Source organism: Hippocampus comes, unplaced genomic scaffold, assembly GCF_001891065.2.
Source record: "Hippocampus comes isolate QL1 unplaced genomic scaffold, H_comes_QL1_v1.1 scaffold68, whole genome shotgun sequence".
Classification (NCBI taxonomy): Eukaryota; Metazoa; Chordata; class Actinopteri; order Syngnathiformes; family Syngnathidae; genus Hippocampus; species Hippocampus comes.
Genome location: NW_017805625.1, coordinates 5,367,437 through 5,385,647, shown reverse-complemented (window position 1 = coordinate 5,385,647; position 18,211 = coordinate 5,367,437). Strand labels below are relative to the sequence as shown.

At 43.6% G+C, this 18,211-nt stretch overlaps 1 protein-coding gene and 1 long non-coding RNA gene across 2 annotated transcripts; one reads left to right on the top strand and one right to left on the bottom strand.

Annotated features, from left to right (window-relative positions):
- Positions 1-3,206: 3,206 nt before the first annotated feature.
- LOC109522192 (uncharacterized) lies at positions 3,207-13,903 on the top strand. The gene is made up of 4 exons (XR_002169527.1): positions 3,207-3,530; positions 4,027-4,144; positions 5,149-5,321; positions 13,210-13,903. It is a non-coding gene; the product is annotated as an uncharacterized LOC109522192 (long non-coding RNA).
- Positions 10,578-18,192, bottom strand: LOC109522185 (GATA-binding factor 2). Its single transcript, XM_019880503.1, has 6 exons — positions 18,059-18,192; positions 17,527-17,981; positions 16,738-17,316; positions 15,444-15,589; positions 12,920-13,045; positions 10,578-11,277 (listed from the first exon to the last, which is right to left on the bottom strand). The coding sequence occupies exons 2-6, from the start codon at positions 17,747-17,749 to the stop codon at positions 10,999-11,001; spliced, it is 1,353 nt and encodes a 450-aa protein (XP_019736062.1). The 5' UTR covers positions 17,750-17,981; positions 18,059-18,192; the 3' UTR covers positions 10,578-10,998.
- Between the last annotated feature and the right edge of the window lie 19 nt (positions 18,193-18,211).

The window sequence follows — 18,211 nt, the reverse complement described above, 5'->3', positions numbered from 1 at the left end:
CGCCTGTTCATTTAGCTCAAAGTTGACAGCTACACGCTCATTAGAATGCGCACTTCCGAAATGAAATAGTAAATAGAATAAAATACGATTCCCTTCCGAAAGAGGTCTCACCTTGCACAAAGTGTAATGAAATAGCTGGAATAATTTGTTTTGGAAAGGTCCCATGTTGTCACTTTGAGTCTGTTTCATTGTGTCTAAGTGGATTATCATAGACAGACAGCGGTGGAGCCGGCAAGACATTAATGCTATTAGTACCTGCGGACTGAGCAGCACCGATCACTTGTCAATCCAAATGTTGTTTGGCAAAGACTCACTGGCGATAAAGACTTTGAAATGAAGAGCACTTTTGCCCTCCATGTGATAACCATTTCTTAAAGGGCAGAGCGTGCCCCAATCCAAAAAGGAGAGAGTTCACTTCAACGTGTAACGAGCACTGGTCGCTTTTCACAGTGAAGGGTGATTGATCATCAATCTGATGGGATCTGATGAGAAACCGGCTTTGCATTGACCATCTTGGACCATGTAGGCTAAAGGGATTCGTTTTGTTCACAGCCTAATTTGACGGTATCCATTTCTTGGAAGAAATTCCAACAGACAAAGAAAAAAAATGTGATTTCCAATCTCTTGCGTGTCCCACCGTCACGATAACCTTGCTGTCTGGCTTCCGTTATCTCTTGAAAGTGGACATCATTGGATTAAGCGCTGGCCCAAACATCTGATATGTAACGGATACCTATCATGATTAATTATGAAGAGCAATTACAGCGGAAGAGAAAATGGGGATAACGCGGAGAGTAAGGTTTACCGTCATGGACCCGAATTCTTTTGACGTCATCCTTTCTGGGAATAACGGTAGTTTGCGTATCTGCATTCTTACTGTCCACGTCGTATGTTGGGCTGAACTTTATGACCGACTTAGTAATGCCGACAAATTAACGTTTAACTCCCATTCACATCGGGGTCACTTGATTTTTGCTCTTGAAACTAAATAGAGGTCATTGATTTGCCAGGCATATACAATTTTGTGCACATTTATTTGGCCTCGAACAGTGAGAGCAAGATTAACCCTTTCAAGGACAGCGGCAATTAGAGTGGACAGTGATTCAAATGTTTTTTTTATGATGAAAAATCTCACGTCTTTTGCATGTATGCACATATTTCCATCCATCCATCCATTTTCCGATCCGCTTATCCTCACAAGGGTCGCGGGAGGTGCTGGAGCTTATCCCAGCTGTCTTCGGGCAGTAGGTGGGGGACACCCTGAACCCATTGCCAGCCAATCGCAGGGCACACACAGACGAACAACCATCCACGCTCACACTCACACCTAAGGACAATTTGGAGTGTTCAACCAGCCTGCCAAGTGTGTTTTTGGAATGTGGGAGGAAACTGGAGTACCTGGAGAAAACCCACGCAGGCCTGGGAAGAACACGCAAACTCCACACAGGGAAGCCGGTGCTGGAATTGAACCCGGTACCTCTGCACTGTGAGGTCGACGCGCTAACCACTGGCCCACCGGGCCGCCCTGCACATATTTCAAATGGCATTTTTGTCATACATCTAGCACCGACGAAACTTGTGGCCCTCCTCCATCATTTAAGTTGTCCATCCCCGCACCCTTTTTTTGTCCGCGATGTTATGACAGCTCTTATTGCAACGGAGTTGTACTCCACTTTAAACCACAACCACCATACTAAACATTCTCTGACCGTGTCAATCAAAAGTGAGTATTATCTTTGCGAACGCTGATCAGATTGCACCGGTGTACCTAATGTTGTTACTTGTCAATGTTTACCATTACAGGCACTTAAAGCAAGGTCGCCTGTTAGCTTTGACTTCTATAATCAAGAGAAAATCGGTCACCTTTCAGCCAAAAGGTGACTTTGAAGTAAATAATGGATACGTATTGCTTCCCCATTGTCTGTCTCAAAGGTGTGATTGCTACATTATGCCCTCTGTCTGAAAGCAGCCGCTGGAGCGTTTCAAAGGAAGCGTCGATGAAGATGTTCCCGTGCACGGCGTAGGCTCTAACACCGTGGAAGTGGTGCCGTTCATTTGTCCACGCGATGGATTGCAGTCATTGCGAGCAAAAGCTTTTCATTTGACTCCGGTGTGGTAATTAGGTTTCAATCGGCTGTGCTCGCTAAGAGGAATGGGTAATGAAGTTAGTCGGCGCGCGGGGCTGTGTGTGAAGAGAGGCGCCGGGAGTAGTTTGGGTCAGTACATTTAACAGTCTGCCTCTTATGCTCGAATTCATTGTGCAATGCTGTTTATTGTGCGTATCACAGGCCCTTTTATGCGCCCGTTAAGTGGGCCTGGCACATTACTGTAATGGGGATGGGGCATGAAAACACTGAAACCCGAGCTTGCGCCTCTCCTTGGCTTCCTCCTCTCATGTCTTCATCATACCTCTCATAATGCCGCTTCCGTCCCATTGGTTCATCTCCGTCCCCGACGTCTGCTTGGCTGCGATGTCCAAACTGTGTTGATGTCATGAATGGCAGGGGACAGAACGTGGAACTCTCAGGTTACCCCGGCGAGGGGAGCGCACGTAGGGGATGAGGCTCGAGTGCATTTGTTCAAGAAAGCAATGAGAAGTGATGACATCAAACGAGTGCGGTCGATGTAGAATAATTGGGATCTTTTACGTGTGTATTTCTGAAACTGCGGTCGTGTGAAAATGAATTGGCGCGGACATCGTGGGCCGATCGACTGGATATGTTTTGTGTGCGCGTGCGTGCGTGCGTGAGGCAGTGGGCACAGTAACCACATGACGACCCCGACGTGACCCCTGAGAAGCGTGTAGGCGCCGGGTTCAGTCTGACTCTTGTCACATGATCCCCTGATGCCCCCCACCCCCCCACCCCCATCAACCTCACCATTATTCACAATGGAGTATTAATCCGAACAACACGTACACGCACGTATACACACACACAGCTTCACACACATTCTCTGCAAGGAAATATGATCAAATAAAATAATAATAGCGACTCATCATTGATGCAGGCAGCGCGACGGATGAGTGGCTCTGGTATTCCTGTGTGGCGTTTGTGTGTTCTTCTCTTGCTTTGTGGGGGGGGGGGGTAACTACGGAATTCGACCTCATTCCCTAAACATGCATGTTAGGTTAATTGAAAGCTCTAAAGAGTCCATCGGTGTGCAGGTGAGTATGAATGGTTCTCTTGTGTTCCGGGATTGACGGGCAACCAGTCCAGGGTGTGCTCCGCCTCCCAACCAAAGTCAACCAGGATCCTTCTTTGGAGTGCTGTGCAATCGGTGACCTTTGGTAGAAATTGAGCTCAGGCAGCAATCATGTCATCAGTGAAGGACTATGCTTGTGTCCGCTGACTGTTTTCTCCTCCAAGGATTAGCCGGGTGAAGAGAAGGATGAGATGGCCCGGAATGGAGTTTGTGTTCCTTCTTGTAATGAGGTGGAGACCACCAGAGACTGCTGAGGTGTTTGAACAAAAGGTGGATGGATTACAGAACATGCAGAGGACCTTGAGCAAAGACCGACATCGTACAAGGTGGAAAAAATATTCCTCAGTCGAGTCGAACAGGGTTCAAGTATGTAAATGTGGGTGGGACAAGGCTTTCGTTTGTTGAATTATGATTTAATAGCACAATATTTCACTGCACCTTAGTGTGATGCAAACGAAATGAAATCGAGCAGATTTAGAGTGATTTTACTCACGTGGGTCCACAACTTTTTTTTTTTAAACGTAGCTAAAGTGCTCCTCTGGTACTGATTAATGTGAGAGGCTACCAGTTGGGCTTTTTTTTAGTCCTTCGTAGCCCTGCTCTGTGTCAGACCTTGAAATATAATTAGCTGTTTATTAACGTGGTAAAAGAAAGACCATGTTACTTATGTATGTTATTGGTAAGTGCAATGCCTCCTTAACTAGTGACATCTTGGTAACAGATTGTTTGGATATAATCCTGTGATTGCATATTAGCTTAGAATCTTCAATTAAACAGTGTGCACATAGAGTCTTCCTCCTATGTTTTCCTCTCTCCCACAAGTGAGGCCGCTGGCATGTCTGAATCCTTGGACCGCGTGCGCCGACTCCACCCTAAATTCCCGGAACCGAATTTTACGGATCCCCGTCCGCTCTTACTTGCGGCGCATCTTAGCGGCTAGGTAAGTGTGTCTTTGTCTCTGATCTAATCGACGATGCGGCTTGCGCGAGTGCTTGCTCACGGCGTCAGATCAGATCAGCATTACTCCAGATGCAGCGATACGGTTTTCCTTTTCAGATGGTGCAGATACACCTGAGCGGCAAAAGAAAGACTGCATCTATCCACGATGTAAATATTAGATTTATTGAGTATTCCCAAAGGCTAGTTTTAAATGATTTCTGTTTATCCTCATATGGGGACATTTGCATGGACCTAATATAGATGCGGGCGGCCCGGTGGTCCAGTGGTTAGTGCATCGACCTCACAGTGCAGAGGTCGTGGGTTCAATCCCAGCTGCGGCCTTCCTCTGTTTGCATGTTCTCCCCGTGCTTGCGTGGGTTTTCTCCGGGTATTCCGGTTTCACTCTAAATTGTCCCTCGGTGTGAGTGTGAGCACGAATGGTTATGGACAACAAACCATTTGCGAGTGTACCCCGCGTACTGTCCGGAGACAGCTGGGATAGGTTCCAGCACGCCCGCAACCCTCGTGAGGAAACGCGGATCAGAAAATGGATGGAAAAGCTGATTAGAGGGCAGTAGTCATTACTCGATGAAGTAGTGTATAAAAAAATGAGGATGAGGTTTCGGGACCACAAACTCTGTCTCTCAATCCACAGTGATTGCGCTGCTGCTTCTACATTGGCTCAAGGCGACGGTTCGTGGAAGGAAGTATTCTCTGAAATAACAATAAAACGTACAGCGTGAGGGTGGAAATGATCAGTTTGATCATGTGTGCGACACAAAGGAGCAAGTATAGAGGAGCTCGGTGGCTATCCATTCATTCTTGACGACAAGCTGAGTGATTGTGTGAAATGTGTCATATACAGGTAGTTGGAAGAAAAAAAAAACGGGATAGGCAGAGAGCATTTCTTACTGTTTTTGCATTGTTTGGATTTCCTGTATCGGAATAAGACAGCAGGTGAAGTCCTGCAGTGATTTGTGTCTCAACCAAGGCTCTCAATTGCAGGTGACAAAACATCCTCCCCGATATCACCGCCGTAAAGAGCACAATACAACAGGGTGTTGTTGGTCAGCGCAACAATGGCATCGAAATGAAAGATGTGACCAATCCGGTGTGGACACCTGAAGAGGGAGGAGGAGCTTCCAGTGGGTTATTTACAGCAGCAGGAGAGGCTACAGGTGAGAAGGCTCCACGTCTGTCTTTTTCTTTTATCGCCAGTCTTTCTCCTCTCGCCGCTCACGTCGACGTCTCCGGTTTCCTTTGGCCCCGTTTTCATCACTCGGCACCTCGCCCCCCCCCCGCCTTGCGTGTGTGAAAGTTGTTGTCTCATCTTCACACAGCGCTGTTTCTCTCGCGGAGGCTTTGCGTTCCCTTGATGTTCAAATGTCATAAAAACGGTGATTAGGATTTCACGATGCCTGATGTATAAAATATATTGAGCTATGTCAGAGATATGGAGGGGTTACGGTGACATGCAGTTTGCAAATTATATACAGTGTATATATACAAAAAAAAAAAGCAATAAAAGGGAGAGGAAATGAAAAGCAGCTTGATGGTGGACGATGATAAGTCATGCAGCTGTCACAAAGGCAGTCGGCTCCAAGTGAAGGAGGAGGATGCCGCGGCTCGATACTTGCCATCAGAAATCATGGATTTGTATGCAAATGTGCGTGTGTTCCAACGTGTGCTTTTGACACCCACGACGATGCGTTTACCAGCTCAGTGTAGCGATAGATATTTAGCATGATTAACTAGACACTGTCACGGATTTTCCCGATCACTTATTAAAACCAACCACAAGAGCACAAACCTCCACGCGTGTGGTTGTTGTCTACTCCTTTTATGAACAGCCTGTTTCGAATTACAATTGCACCACATTGTACAGTTCAGTTCAGCTGTCCACGACAAGGTTTAGCATTGTGATTATCATCTCGTCTCATCATACGAGAGCGACGCAATGTTAACCTGACAAGCAGCTCAACAAAGACCGCGGCACGCTAAACAAAGGACAACAATGGAGGACATTCAACATTTCGAGATTCTTTCTCCTCGGCATGCGGCTTGTTAACTAGTAGACGAGCTTTTGTGGGAGGAGCGGTGTTCTTTTGTGGTCTTTCAATCGCATTTATGTTGAAGATTGTGTCAATCAATCGAGCACGTTTCGAGCTCCCCCCTTTTGGAATTCCACGTATGCGGTTGTCTTGACTTACAAGTTTTGAAGGTACAAGCTGCCGTTGGTAAATGTTTTGCTTTGTGTTGATCGGTGAAAAATAAAACCCCGAAGCATTTAAGGTACTGGAATGCACTCACAAGTGGACAAGGAGACAACAACAAAAAATAAAAATAAAAATACACAATGAGACCACTCACAGGGAGCTGTTGTTGTGGAGATGTACATACGCAGACAAAGTAACTCCGGGTCCTGATGTCACTCACTTGGCCACGCCCCTTAAAGACACACATCAACACATACAAATTGTACCACCGTACGTTGAGTAATTAAGAATAAGAATAATAAGAATAAGAAAACCTTTATGCGTCTCACAATGGAGAAATTCCCAATTTACAGCAGCAAAGTTATGACAGGAAGAAAGTAGAAGAACAAAAAGTATAGGAGCTGCTGTCAAGGCAGCCTCTCTCGCAGCGCCATCTTGAAGTCATAATAACATCATAGCAAAATAATACAACACAACAAAAATTGCACTTTATAAAACCAGTTCTTTTTTCTTTTTTTTAACACTCTTTTATTCTGGTACAGTGAGTGCCATTTTTATTACTCAACTTTATTTCTACAGTACTTGAACCACAAATGCGTCTGTAACAGAGGGCTGTACATCTAACACCAAAGACAATATTTAAAATAATAATAATAATCATAATAATACAATGAGAAAAAGATATTTAAAATGTAATTAAAACAAACAAAAGCTCCCTTTACATTGCTATTTAGCATCGCGGCCATGGAGTGTTTTAGAGTTTGCTACCAGCTGAGTTCTAAAGTAAACAACTGTAGTTTTCTAACAGCCGATAGTTCGTCCTTTGGTGGATCAGAATAATTGATTGGTTGATTGTTCCATTGAGTCATTTCTCTTGCTTCACTTCATTTTAATTCATTTTCACGGCTGCTAATTACAATTAGCAACAAAAAAAGTCCTTTTTTTGTGGGGGGGGGGGGCCAGAATGGATTCATGGTTTTTCAATTAATGACTTTTGGGGGAAACATGATTGAACCCTTTCATGCACCCTGTAACCTGATAACATGATTAGCTGTCCACTGTTGTAAACGCCGTCCCTGAAAGGGTTAATATGAGGCAATTTAACTTTCAACTGAAAGCTATTACGGTTCTGTGTTTTGGTACCATTTGTAACATTGGAACGACATGAATCCAGGATCGCTGAAGGAACATCTCTTTAGCGGCCTAGATAGCCTCCCGCTCAGATTTCCTGAGGGCTGAGCCTTGGGCTTTTTGTCAACTGTGTTATAAGATAGTGGGCCAAGACGCCCAGTCCCAGGGGCTCTCTCTCTCTCTCTCACACACACACACACACACACACACACACACACACACACACACACACACACACACACACACACACACGAGGACTTTGGCCTCGCGCACCGGCTCCCTCTGTGAGTGACCCTCCCTCCTCCTCCTGTCAGCGGTGCAAGCGGCAGGAGAAAAGAGGTCATTGTTCCGAGACAAGAGGGATGAATTTGTCTGCCCCAGACAAGTGAAGAAAAGCAGTCTGAAAGGGACTTGTCAGTGGTTGTGGCTCAGGTGGTAGGGGAGTGTCCCACTTTCCAGTGGGAATGCCGCAATGTCAACTTCTTCCGTGACTGTACTCTCATGTCCAGTTCGGAGGAGGCATAAAGCAGGTCCGGTACGGTCCGAAGACCTGAGCAGAACTTTTATGGCGATGGCATTGACTGGATGGATGGTTTCAAGTTTGTCATGAAGACTGTCGGATTTCTTAATTCACTCTCGTGTGTGCCACCTGTGAGAATCGAGTATGTCACTGGGTCTCTGTAGATATTAAAGTTCTGAGTATTCATCCTTCCTGTAGGACTCTCTTCGTAAAGCTTTCTTTTGGTTGCCCTTTGTTGTTGTAGTTGTTGTTGTGAGGGTTTTGGTATTACTGTATTCAGATCCCAGCAAAGACTTAACCTTTGTGTATGGCGCCCAAATGTCACTGAAACTCGGCCCAGTTTGTGCGGTTACCTTCACCGGCGTTTTAGAGTCTGCCGTCGGACATGAAACGGTTACTTTATGGTTGGGCTTGGACCATAATTACCCAGGGGAAGCGATACGGATATTCGAGAAATCAAGGGTCATTTGGTCATCTCGGTATAGTAATTGTTCCTGACCACTCCCTTTTCCTCTTCCGGAGTACATTCTCACTACTAATTCACCACGATAACAAGCTGCTGTGTTTGAATCAGACTATTTTAGCATTTGTGAGCAGTGCAAAAGTTTCCCAAGTCCCAGTGACAAATATTGCTTTCTGTTAAACAACCATGGTAAAGTGCGTGACAAAAAAAAATAACCCTATCAGCCCAAGTCTCACAACAGAGCGATTCAACAAGAGTGATTCAAAGAAAGAGAGACTTACTGTTGCAAGAAAACACACCAGCTGACATGCTGGAGACGCGTGACTTGAAGACCAGCTTTCTAACAAGAGTCACTTTTCTCTCCTTAGTTTAAAGTCTGTTTGCCTCAGATGAACTTGATTCAAATAGGAATAAGTAGCCTCGAGGTCCTGAAAATATGATGTGCACTTTTTCTGTCAGAACCATATTTTGCCAAGGCAGCTCAAGTAAGATTCTAGACTTCAGTTCTGTTTTTTTCTGGAGCTTTGGCCAATCCTGAGCATTGTCATCTTGAAATTCGGGACTTGTGTTTCTCTGGTTTTTGTCTACTGAATCCTTCCGGAGATTCCGAACGTTTCTCAGCTCAATACGATGTGGCATTGCCTTCAAAGATTATAATCGCTATGTTATGTGAAAGGTTTTTCACATTGAGTCTTTCAAATTGGGGGAAAAAAAAAAAACAAAACACCCCCACCCCCTTCTTTCATCTGTTATCATTTCATCACTTTTCTTCTGCTAGTTCACTCCTCTAAACTCACCTCTGGCTTTGTCTTGGAGTTCCGTAATTAAGTTAGCTAAAAAAGCAAACGGAACGAACAGGGAGGATGTGTGTACAAAGTTGGAAGTTGGAAAGACGCGGTTTGCTTATGAGCTGATTTACAATGGCCACCCAGTCCCAAAGTTACTCTTTCCATTCTTTCTCAATCTTTATGGGAAGTGCCTCCTTGTTTTGCTTTGTCGTGTTTTCAGGGAGGACGTGACATTTTAAATGTGTCTCTGAATAATTCCGAGAGCCTTGTGGGAGGGCCCAGAAGAAAGACGGAATAAGTGCTTCCAGGGTCAAGGGTCGGGGAAATCATGAAGGGCGGCCGTGCGCTGCACTCGGGTTGACCCGTGTCATCATACAAGCATCCCAACAGGACTTGCGTGTTTGGTCCATTTGTCTCATTTGTTTGTGCTTGTATTTAAGGGGGTTTTATAGCTTTTTGCCTGATTTTTTTATTGTGAGATTATTAGCATTGCCAGAATTAAATGGAAGTATTAACCCTTTTATGCACCATTCATGTAACCTGATAGCATGATAAACTGGAGTAACCGCTGTCTCTGAAAGGGTTAAAACACGCACACACACGCCCGGAATACAGATCGTAGCTTTATTTGTATAGTGTTCAAATTGTGTGCTTGTAACATAACGTCTGGCCCCAAATTATATCCATCCAGTTTTGCAGAAGTTACGACTTTTTGTGGTGACAGTTGACAGTTCATTCTTGCTGACCTTATAATTTGGTTCAAGGGTTTTTGGTACTTATACTCAATAATTGACAGTTGCAGGATGTTCAGTGGGATACAATGTGGTCGTTAACTGGGCATTTGGGGTTTTTGTGGTGTTGTTGATGATGCAGGATTATGAGTCGTCGATCCAGTAACATTATTATAGATGACCTATAGTTTCCCTTGTTATTTTTTTTTAAATACTAGTGGCACAGCTTGGCTTGATACAGTCTTCTTAAACAAATGTGTTCCCCCTGAAATATCACACATTTCCATCTGAAGAATATGTATGTAACGATGAAGTCTAAAGTGGCAAATAGAAGGAGACGATACGTTCCAAGTTGATATCTTTATTTCATATGAGTATAAATGATGACCAAGTCAGAAGAAAGCGCTTTAGCTAAAAATATAGTCGTAACTGGGACAACAGTGTTCATAAGACAGTATCATCAAGGAACAAAGCAGTGAAAATAAATTATCTGCATAGCAATAATTATAATAACAATAATTACAATTAACAGTTTCAAATTATAAATCAAAAAGCTTTTTTTTTGTTTGTTTCCTTGCTTTTTTTGCGTGTAATTTTCTGTGATGGCAAAAAAAAAAAAAAAAAAAGAAATCCAGCATATTTTTATTTAATGTATTGGAGGAGATTGGTTCACCGCCCTCTTCTGTACAATATTCACAGTTCCTATAAACATACCCGCACAAACTGAACCACAATGCAGTCCTGTCAATCCGTTGGAAGTTAGCAATGACAAAGCTGTATTATTGTGTGTGTGTGTGTGCGTGTGTGTGTGTGTGTGTGTGTGTGTGTGTGTGTGTGTGTGTGTGTGTGTGTGTGTGTGTATTGGGTTGACAGGAAGTACGTCTGTCTGCCTCTATGAAGCGTTAGGTACCTAGAGATTGGCCTCATTTTGCCCAACATACCGTTTGCATAAACAATCAGAAGACCCTCAAATGTCTTGACGTTGTGTCGTCCAGCTTGATCCGCCTCAGCCCATGGCCGTCACCATATTGGAATGGTGCGGGTGGCCAAAGGACGGGTGTATCGGGGTGGGAGTGGGCAGCATGTGTCCGGCGTGGCTGAAAGGTGGCAAGTGGCCCATGGACATGTGTCCTGCCAGGGAGCTGAAGGTCGAGTTCTTGTCATGAAGACTCTTGGTAAACTCCTCGTAACTGTCGCTGCCGCGCTTGATCTTTTTGGACTTGCTGGACATTTTCCTGTTTCGCGTCTGTATCCCTTCTTTTTTCATGGTCAGGGGTCGGTTCACCTGTGAGGGTGAAAGGGAGGTTTTGTTAGTGGTGGAGTTACAGTTCGGAGGTTAAAAAAAAAAAAGAATAAATTATCCACGCCAACAAGACTCGCTTCAAAAACTAAATGGAGACATGCCCCAATTCGGTGATGGCTATGTTATCAACCAAATGAAATACAGTACCGCTCTTTTCCCATCAGATAAAAAGACTATTTTACAGGCAATATTTTTCACACACCAATATTAAGTAGTGAACAGCAGAGCCCATTTGTACTCTGTTGCTAACCAAAACAGCAGTACCAAAGCAACCAGTATTTCAGTTTGATAAAAGCATGAACTTCTGTCACAGCCATGCCAACCCCTGAGCCACACAATCTGTCATGTTTGTGGCAGATTTAACCAATCAAAAATGCCATGTCGGATTACGTTCGCTTTCACAGCAGAAACAAACGTATTTTTATTTGTTATTTTAGTTTATACATGATCCGGCTCTCCACCAACAACCCCAACCAATACAGTGTAAATGTATAATGTGCTTTACAGTAATACCTAACCATATTTCAAATTTCATTTGGCTAAAAAGCGAAGCGTAGAGCGTCTCGGTCATCAAAATGCACAATAACTTTTACAAACAAGTCATTAAGTTAGTTCCCGTCCTTATTATCTTAATATACAGTTGCAACGATTGAAATGAATCGATGATCAAATTAATCGATAATTATTTTGTATTCATCGTTTAGATACCTTTTTTTTATTTAAAATTGTCCAAACCCTGGGATCAACATTTTTTGCTAATTTTCAAACATGTTACGAATCAAACCAGTGACTGAACTGAATACATTTTTGTTTGTGCATTTTCTGCACTGCCAATTTGAAACGATGTCCTGTTTTTTAAAAAAATGAATGGAAATTTTATATATATATATATATTTAATCAGATTCACCATTTAATAAAAAAAATAAAAAAACATAAATTATCGATTATCAAAATATTCCTTAGTTGGAGCCCCTAATTTCATCCCTGATTTATGTTTTTTTTTTAAGGATTTAATTACCTCACTGAATAACAGATGTCTTTCCTCTTCTTTGTATTATCGTGTAGCAACTGCGTCCAGGGAAATCAAATTCTGAACAATAAAAATATATATGTGGCTCTTCAAAACAAACGTTTGTTAATTTGTGGGGATCGATCAACTGGTGTGTGGGTGTGTGTTGCACCCCCCACCCCACCCCCCATGAGTGGCCACTGAGGTCGTGTTTGGCTGCATCACTCTGTATGGAGGGGGTCCCAAGTGTTACTTTTGAAACAAACATCACTTGGCGCATCTCTTGATAATATGCAGCCCGAGTCGCTGTGGTGAATTTAGACGTCGCCCGTCTTAATGCTATTCATACCGATCTCGGCCTTGTGGTTTCACTCAATAGCAGTCGCACCATTGTGACTCTCAGGGGAATAACCATGGAAACAATAAAGCACAAAAGGCGGACGGAGCGGCCTCAAATCCACGCAGTGTGTGCGCGGGTCAAACGACTCTCACTCTCCGCTCGCTGCCTTCTTTTGCCTCAACAATCAGTGAAACCTGCCCGGCTCACTTCCCGACTACTAGACCCTGTCAGCTTTGTGCGGGCCCAACCTGGCGATCAGCACTCTGAGACTTACATTATGCAGCTTGTAATAGAGGCCGCAGGCGTTGCACACTGGATCTCCATTAGCGTTGCGCCGCCAGAGCGTGGTGGTGGTCGTCTGGCAGTTAGCGCAACAGGTGCCTGCTCGTCTGGCTGCCGACTGCAACGAGACATGAGTTAACGCCGTTGTCAAATGCTCACACATGCAATTCAACAGTACATGGCATCTTTTAATCTCGAAACGTTTTTTTTTTTTTTTTTTGTGAGGATGCAAATGTAACGTTACCTGTTACTATTTCATCCATCATTTGTGTTTGTTTGCAGGATTAAATGACATCGCGGATGCCCATAAAACTTGTGAAAGTGAGCCGTGAGCCAAGCAGGAACCCCCTGGCTGCATTTTGGTACGGATCGAGATAATGGTGTTGATTAAAAGCTTCTTACTTTTGTAGGGAATCACACGAAATCTTAGTGACAAGGCATACGAAGACGGTGGTGTAAACGTATGCATCCAAATTACAATTGCTTTGCCTTGGCTGCGGTTGCATTCCCGCAAGCATTTTGACGATACGGATGCTGAAACTAAAATGGTCAAATCATTATTTACCATTGGTGCCAGTCTATTTTTGCAAATGATCAAAAACACACCAAATTTTTCTTTTTGTTGTTGTTGGGCGAACCCAACATTTCAAGTCAACAAACGTCGATAATATTTTAAGTTGGGGAGCTCAACAAAATATTTTAAGTTTTGCGAATGTGAAAATTGGCATGCCTGTATAAGACTGTACAGAACTATTTGTCTTTTGTATTGTTCCCCCAACTCAAAGATAGAATTACAAACAATTCAGCAAATGAATTTTGAAGCAAACAACCTTTGACTGGTTTGTTGTGCTGATTTCTTGCCATCAATTCAATCTTTTAACAAAGTTCCAATTCAAGTGACTGTTTTAGTCCCCAAAAATACAAGTTGTGTTTTTTTACAGTGTATGATCCAGAATTTTCTCTTTAAAATACTCAATTTATTCATATGCATAGACCTCCTTTGCCCTCTTTTTTATTGCCGAAACTATACCCATGAATTATAAATATACAGGTTCAGTTCAATATCCACCATGTATAAAGGAAGTCAATATTTTGAAAAACGGCACAACAGCACTCATTGTGTTTTGCAACTTTCCTAATCTTCCACCCATTCGTTTGAAACAGTGCTTTTTGCGCCACGGAAAACACTGGAGTGCTTGACCACTCCAAAAAAAAAAAAATGAGGTCCGACTCTATTTAGGAGGTGGAGGGAGGAAACAGACGTTGGGCCTGCCGCTTTATCTGGACTGGTCAGATATCCGGATAGGAAACAAACTGAAAGGCTGCGCCACCGAACACAAGAGTCACTGCTGAGCCATATGGAAACCGAGCCTGATATATGGGTCCTATACGCTATTATTGATAAAACATGTTGAAGTCATCTATTTTGCATCAATCACAAAGCTGTTTTCATCCAAAGATTTTACGATATGTGGTCTACATGTGCGCAGCCGCATAATTTTGATCGATGCAAGTCAATAAACAAATGGGTGTCACGCCTGATTCCCACCGATTGACAATTCTCACTCGGCTATTTTTTTTTTTTTCGTGCCGTAGATTTTCAAATTGTTTGGATCATTGATAAACGGGTTGTTGCTTGTTCCATCAAGGTGATAGTTTATCACAATCAAGCCGCACCTAAAAAAAAATACGACCAACATAAAATACTGTAAAAAATACTGCCCAAATGTTCATCAAAAATAAGGCAGATTTGAACAAGAAGGCTTTTTTTTAGTGCACTAAAAAAAAATTAGGATTAAATCAAAACAGAGAGCACACGTTAAATTAAAAAAAAGAATAAATGTCAAAAAATAACAGTTCTAAATTATACAATTCACATTCTATGTTTTAAAGTTAAATACAACTGAATTGTACTAGCTTGAAAAAAATTTAAATGTCAAACCACTGTACCAATACTGTATAGACATTTTGATTAAATTCTATGTTTTTTTTTTTCACATACCATCAGTGATATTCATCACAAATTTGGGGAATTATGGGTCCACAACACATTTGGCTCCACCATTGAATGTTTTCTTCTAAACTTCCGTATTAGTTGAATTCCTGAACCATGGCTTGTTGTTTTTGACATTGTCTTAACATGTTTTCTTTCTTTTCCAAACAACGTATGCGACCTTGGCCAAAGCTGCACGGACTCTCGACGCGAGCCTTCTCATAAAACCGCAGCAAGATGAGCTCATGATGTCATATTAAAAGCAAGCTCCCGCTTGGCCGTTTTTGAGGTGCGCTATCAGCAACACTATCAGAAGTAGCAGTAATAATGATAGCAGAAACAAGCAGCAAGGTCCCGCTCGCCTGACATCGTGAGCTGGAGGAGCAAGAGGTGAACTCTAGACACAATTCCTGGAAACTCTTTGGGAAAATATAACTTTCCTGGAATTGTGTTCTCCCTCCCCCCCTCTCAAGTCAACGCTCGTATTTACTACTCCCACAATGCAAACACGGCAGGGACTAACCAGTCTGCGTTTGGGCTTGATGAGTGGTCGGTTCTGGCCGTTCATCTTGTGGTACAGCCCGCAGGCATTGCACAGGTAGTGTCCGGTGCTGTCCCGTCTCCACAAAGGCGTGGATGTGGCGCCGCAGTTCACACACTCTCGGCCCTCTGAACGAAACACGCACACACACACACACACACACACACACCGACATTTATCATGAGGATCAAAATACAACACGTGTAAAGGGGATTTTTGTGCATTTTTTTTCCCCTCCCCTTAACGCAAAACTAAAGCTCAACCTGCACCTTCAGTCACACATCAAAGATTATTTGTGCTGATTATGGACCTGTGGGTTGAATAATAAATAAATAACTGATGTACTATAGCTTTTTTGCCATCATGTTTTCAAAATGTAAGAATTGTAAATGCAAATGATTGCAGAAATCACATGATAAATGCATTGTGATGTTGTAGTTAAGCACTCATAAAGAACAACTGTGTGACATCTATTATAACTGTTAAACGCTCTCAAGTAATAATGCGGAACAATATGTCATGGTATTATGAATACAGGCTCATTTAAAGCGAAATATTTTAGGTTTTGGCGACGTTGTGTCTACCAGATCTTGGATGCAGTTGAGCTGAAGCCAGCTCAGAAGTAATTACAGAGTCACGGTTAACAAAAGAGGATTATTGTCACTGTGTTCAGCGATGAGTGCAGCCTTGCTTGATAACCATTTCTTTTCTTTTTCAAGAAAGACTCTTATTGTTATTTTTTTCTAATTTAAGAAATGGCATATTAATTTTACTGCCAAAGACTGGCAGCATTTAAAATCAAGAGTCACTAAAATTAAGAAATAAGGCTCTATTCAACTGTCGCAAATTGATTTAATGGACTGTTAGTAATGGTAAATAATAGGGCTTAAATAACACAACAATCCTGTCTGGCTTTTGGCAATAATTGTGCTCATCAACAAATCTGTCATTTATTCAGCTTTTTTATTTTTGAACCATATAATTGAAGAAGCTTTTTTTTACTGTCTTAACACTATATTCTTTACAAGACACTCGTCATAGAAAATGAAACAAAATGTCAAATAATGATGCTTTAGGCATATTTGCGTTTCTTCTAAATTCAAATGATGGCAATTGAAAGCTATTAATAAATATTAACTACAACGTCGCATTTCCCACCTCGATGTGATTTCATGTTAATATTCACACATATACCAAGTAGTCGCTTTTAAATGTGTAATATATGAATAATTATCTCATGCAAATCCAGCGCCGCTATATTTCCAGGGGAACTCACCGGTGCAGGACCGAGTCTTGCCTTTGCTCTTGCTGCTGAAGCCGGGCGAAGCCCCGAGGAGGCTGCCCGGGTGAAACAGGCTGCCGCCGTACTCGTGAGCGGCAGGCAGCGAGTAGGTGGGATACGTCGCTAAGGGGTGATGGGTGGAAGCGCTCTGAGCACCCATTGGGGCCAGACCGCTTCTCATCGGGCTCGAACCCTCCATCTTCATCCCTTCCGAAAACGAAACGTGGTATTTAATACATTCCTTCTCGTCCATTCTCGGCGAGGCGGCCCCCGGGTCCGGCGAGACGTCCTTCGGCGGCGTCGGGGGGAAAGTGTACAGGTGCGGGCTGGAGTGGGACGGCGGTGTGAGCGAGCTTGCGGAGGCCGCGGTCGACGTGCTGCTGCACGGGTAGACCGCCGACAGGCCTCCGGGGGACGCCGAGCCCGGGTGGTGCAGGCTCGGCTTGCTGAAGGGGCTCACGGCCCACGCGTTGTGGTGGTGGGCCGACAGAGCCGCTTTGCTCCCGTCCAGCCATGAGATCCCCGGGCTGTGGATGAGATGGGGCCGGCACACCTGTGTCCCCGTCAGGCGAGCTGTCAGGGAAGGCAAAGTGGAGGTGACAACAGGCCCACTGAGAAGAATGGCGATAAAACGTTACGTCGAACCAAACTTCCACCACTGAATTTGGTAATCTTTGAATTTTCCCCATTTAACTGTTAATATGCGATACGTGGCAACGGGAAATTACTTGAGCAAATTTCTGGCTAAAACGTCACAGACTCCGTTTTGCATCTACAACCTACCGTGCGCCGGGCTGTACACTCTGGCCCTGGCAGGGTTGTGGTAGTACGGGTTTCCCTGAGAGTCCAGGTGGTTAAAGAAGACATCCACTTCGTCCGGGGGCAGCAGCTGGGTCGAAGTCTCCATGTAGTTGTGGCCCAGGCTGGGATGGTGCGAGTCCGGGTGCTGGCCGTTCAGCACGGCGTGGGGGTGCATCCAACGGGGCTGATCAGCCGCCACATCCATCTTCTGCTTGCTTCGCTGGCGTTCGATTATTATTATTATTATTATTATTATTTTATAGGATAGACAGATATATCCAAGGGGGCGGAAAAACACACAATTGTGGAGAAAATATGCCCTTTGGCACCGTTCTCCTTCAAAAGATCTTCACAATGGCCATTTGCAGTGAAGCACTAATTTTGTTTGCTGTCATCCGAATTCAGTTCAACTCCTCTCTTGCACATGGAGTTCAAACCTGGAGTAAAGAAATGCAAATATGAACATTAAAAAAAACATGCATGAGCACCATTTGACCATTATAAGTGAACTCACGTGGACGAACTGTACTTTTATCCTCGGCGTCCTTCAGGTGCTGTCCGTGTGCGGTTATGCTGCTCGCGTTCGAGTGTATGTCAAGACGAGACTCCGTCAGTCCACTGGGACTTGAAGCAACACGTAACTGCGTCTGCCTGCCTCACAGTCAGC

Bases quoted from the DNA above. Each gene is read 5' to 3' on its own strand.
- LOC109522185 (XM_019880503.1), bottom strand. From the start codon at position 17,749: ATGGATGTGGCGGCTGATCAGCCCCGTTGGATGCACCCCCACGCCGTG. The intron at 17,317-17,526 runs GTAGGTTGTAGA...CTTCCCTGACAG, and splicing joins AGTGTACAGCCCGGCGCACG to CTCGCCTGACGGGGACACAG. The intron at 13,046-15,443 runs GTTAGTCCCTGC...GTCTCGTTGCAG, and splicing joins TCAAGCCCAAACGCAGACTG to TCGGCAGCCAGACGAGCAGG.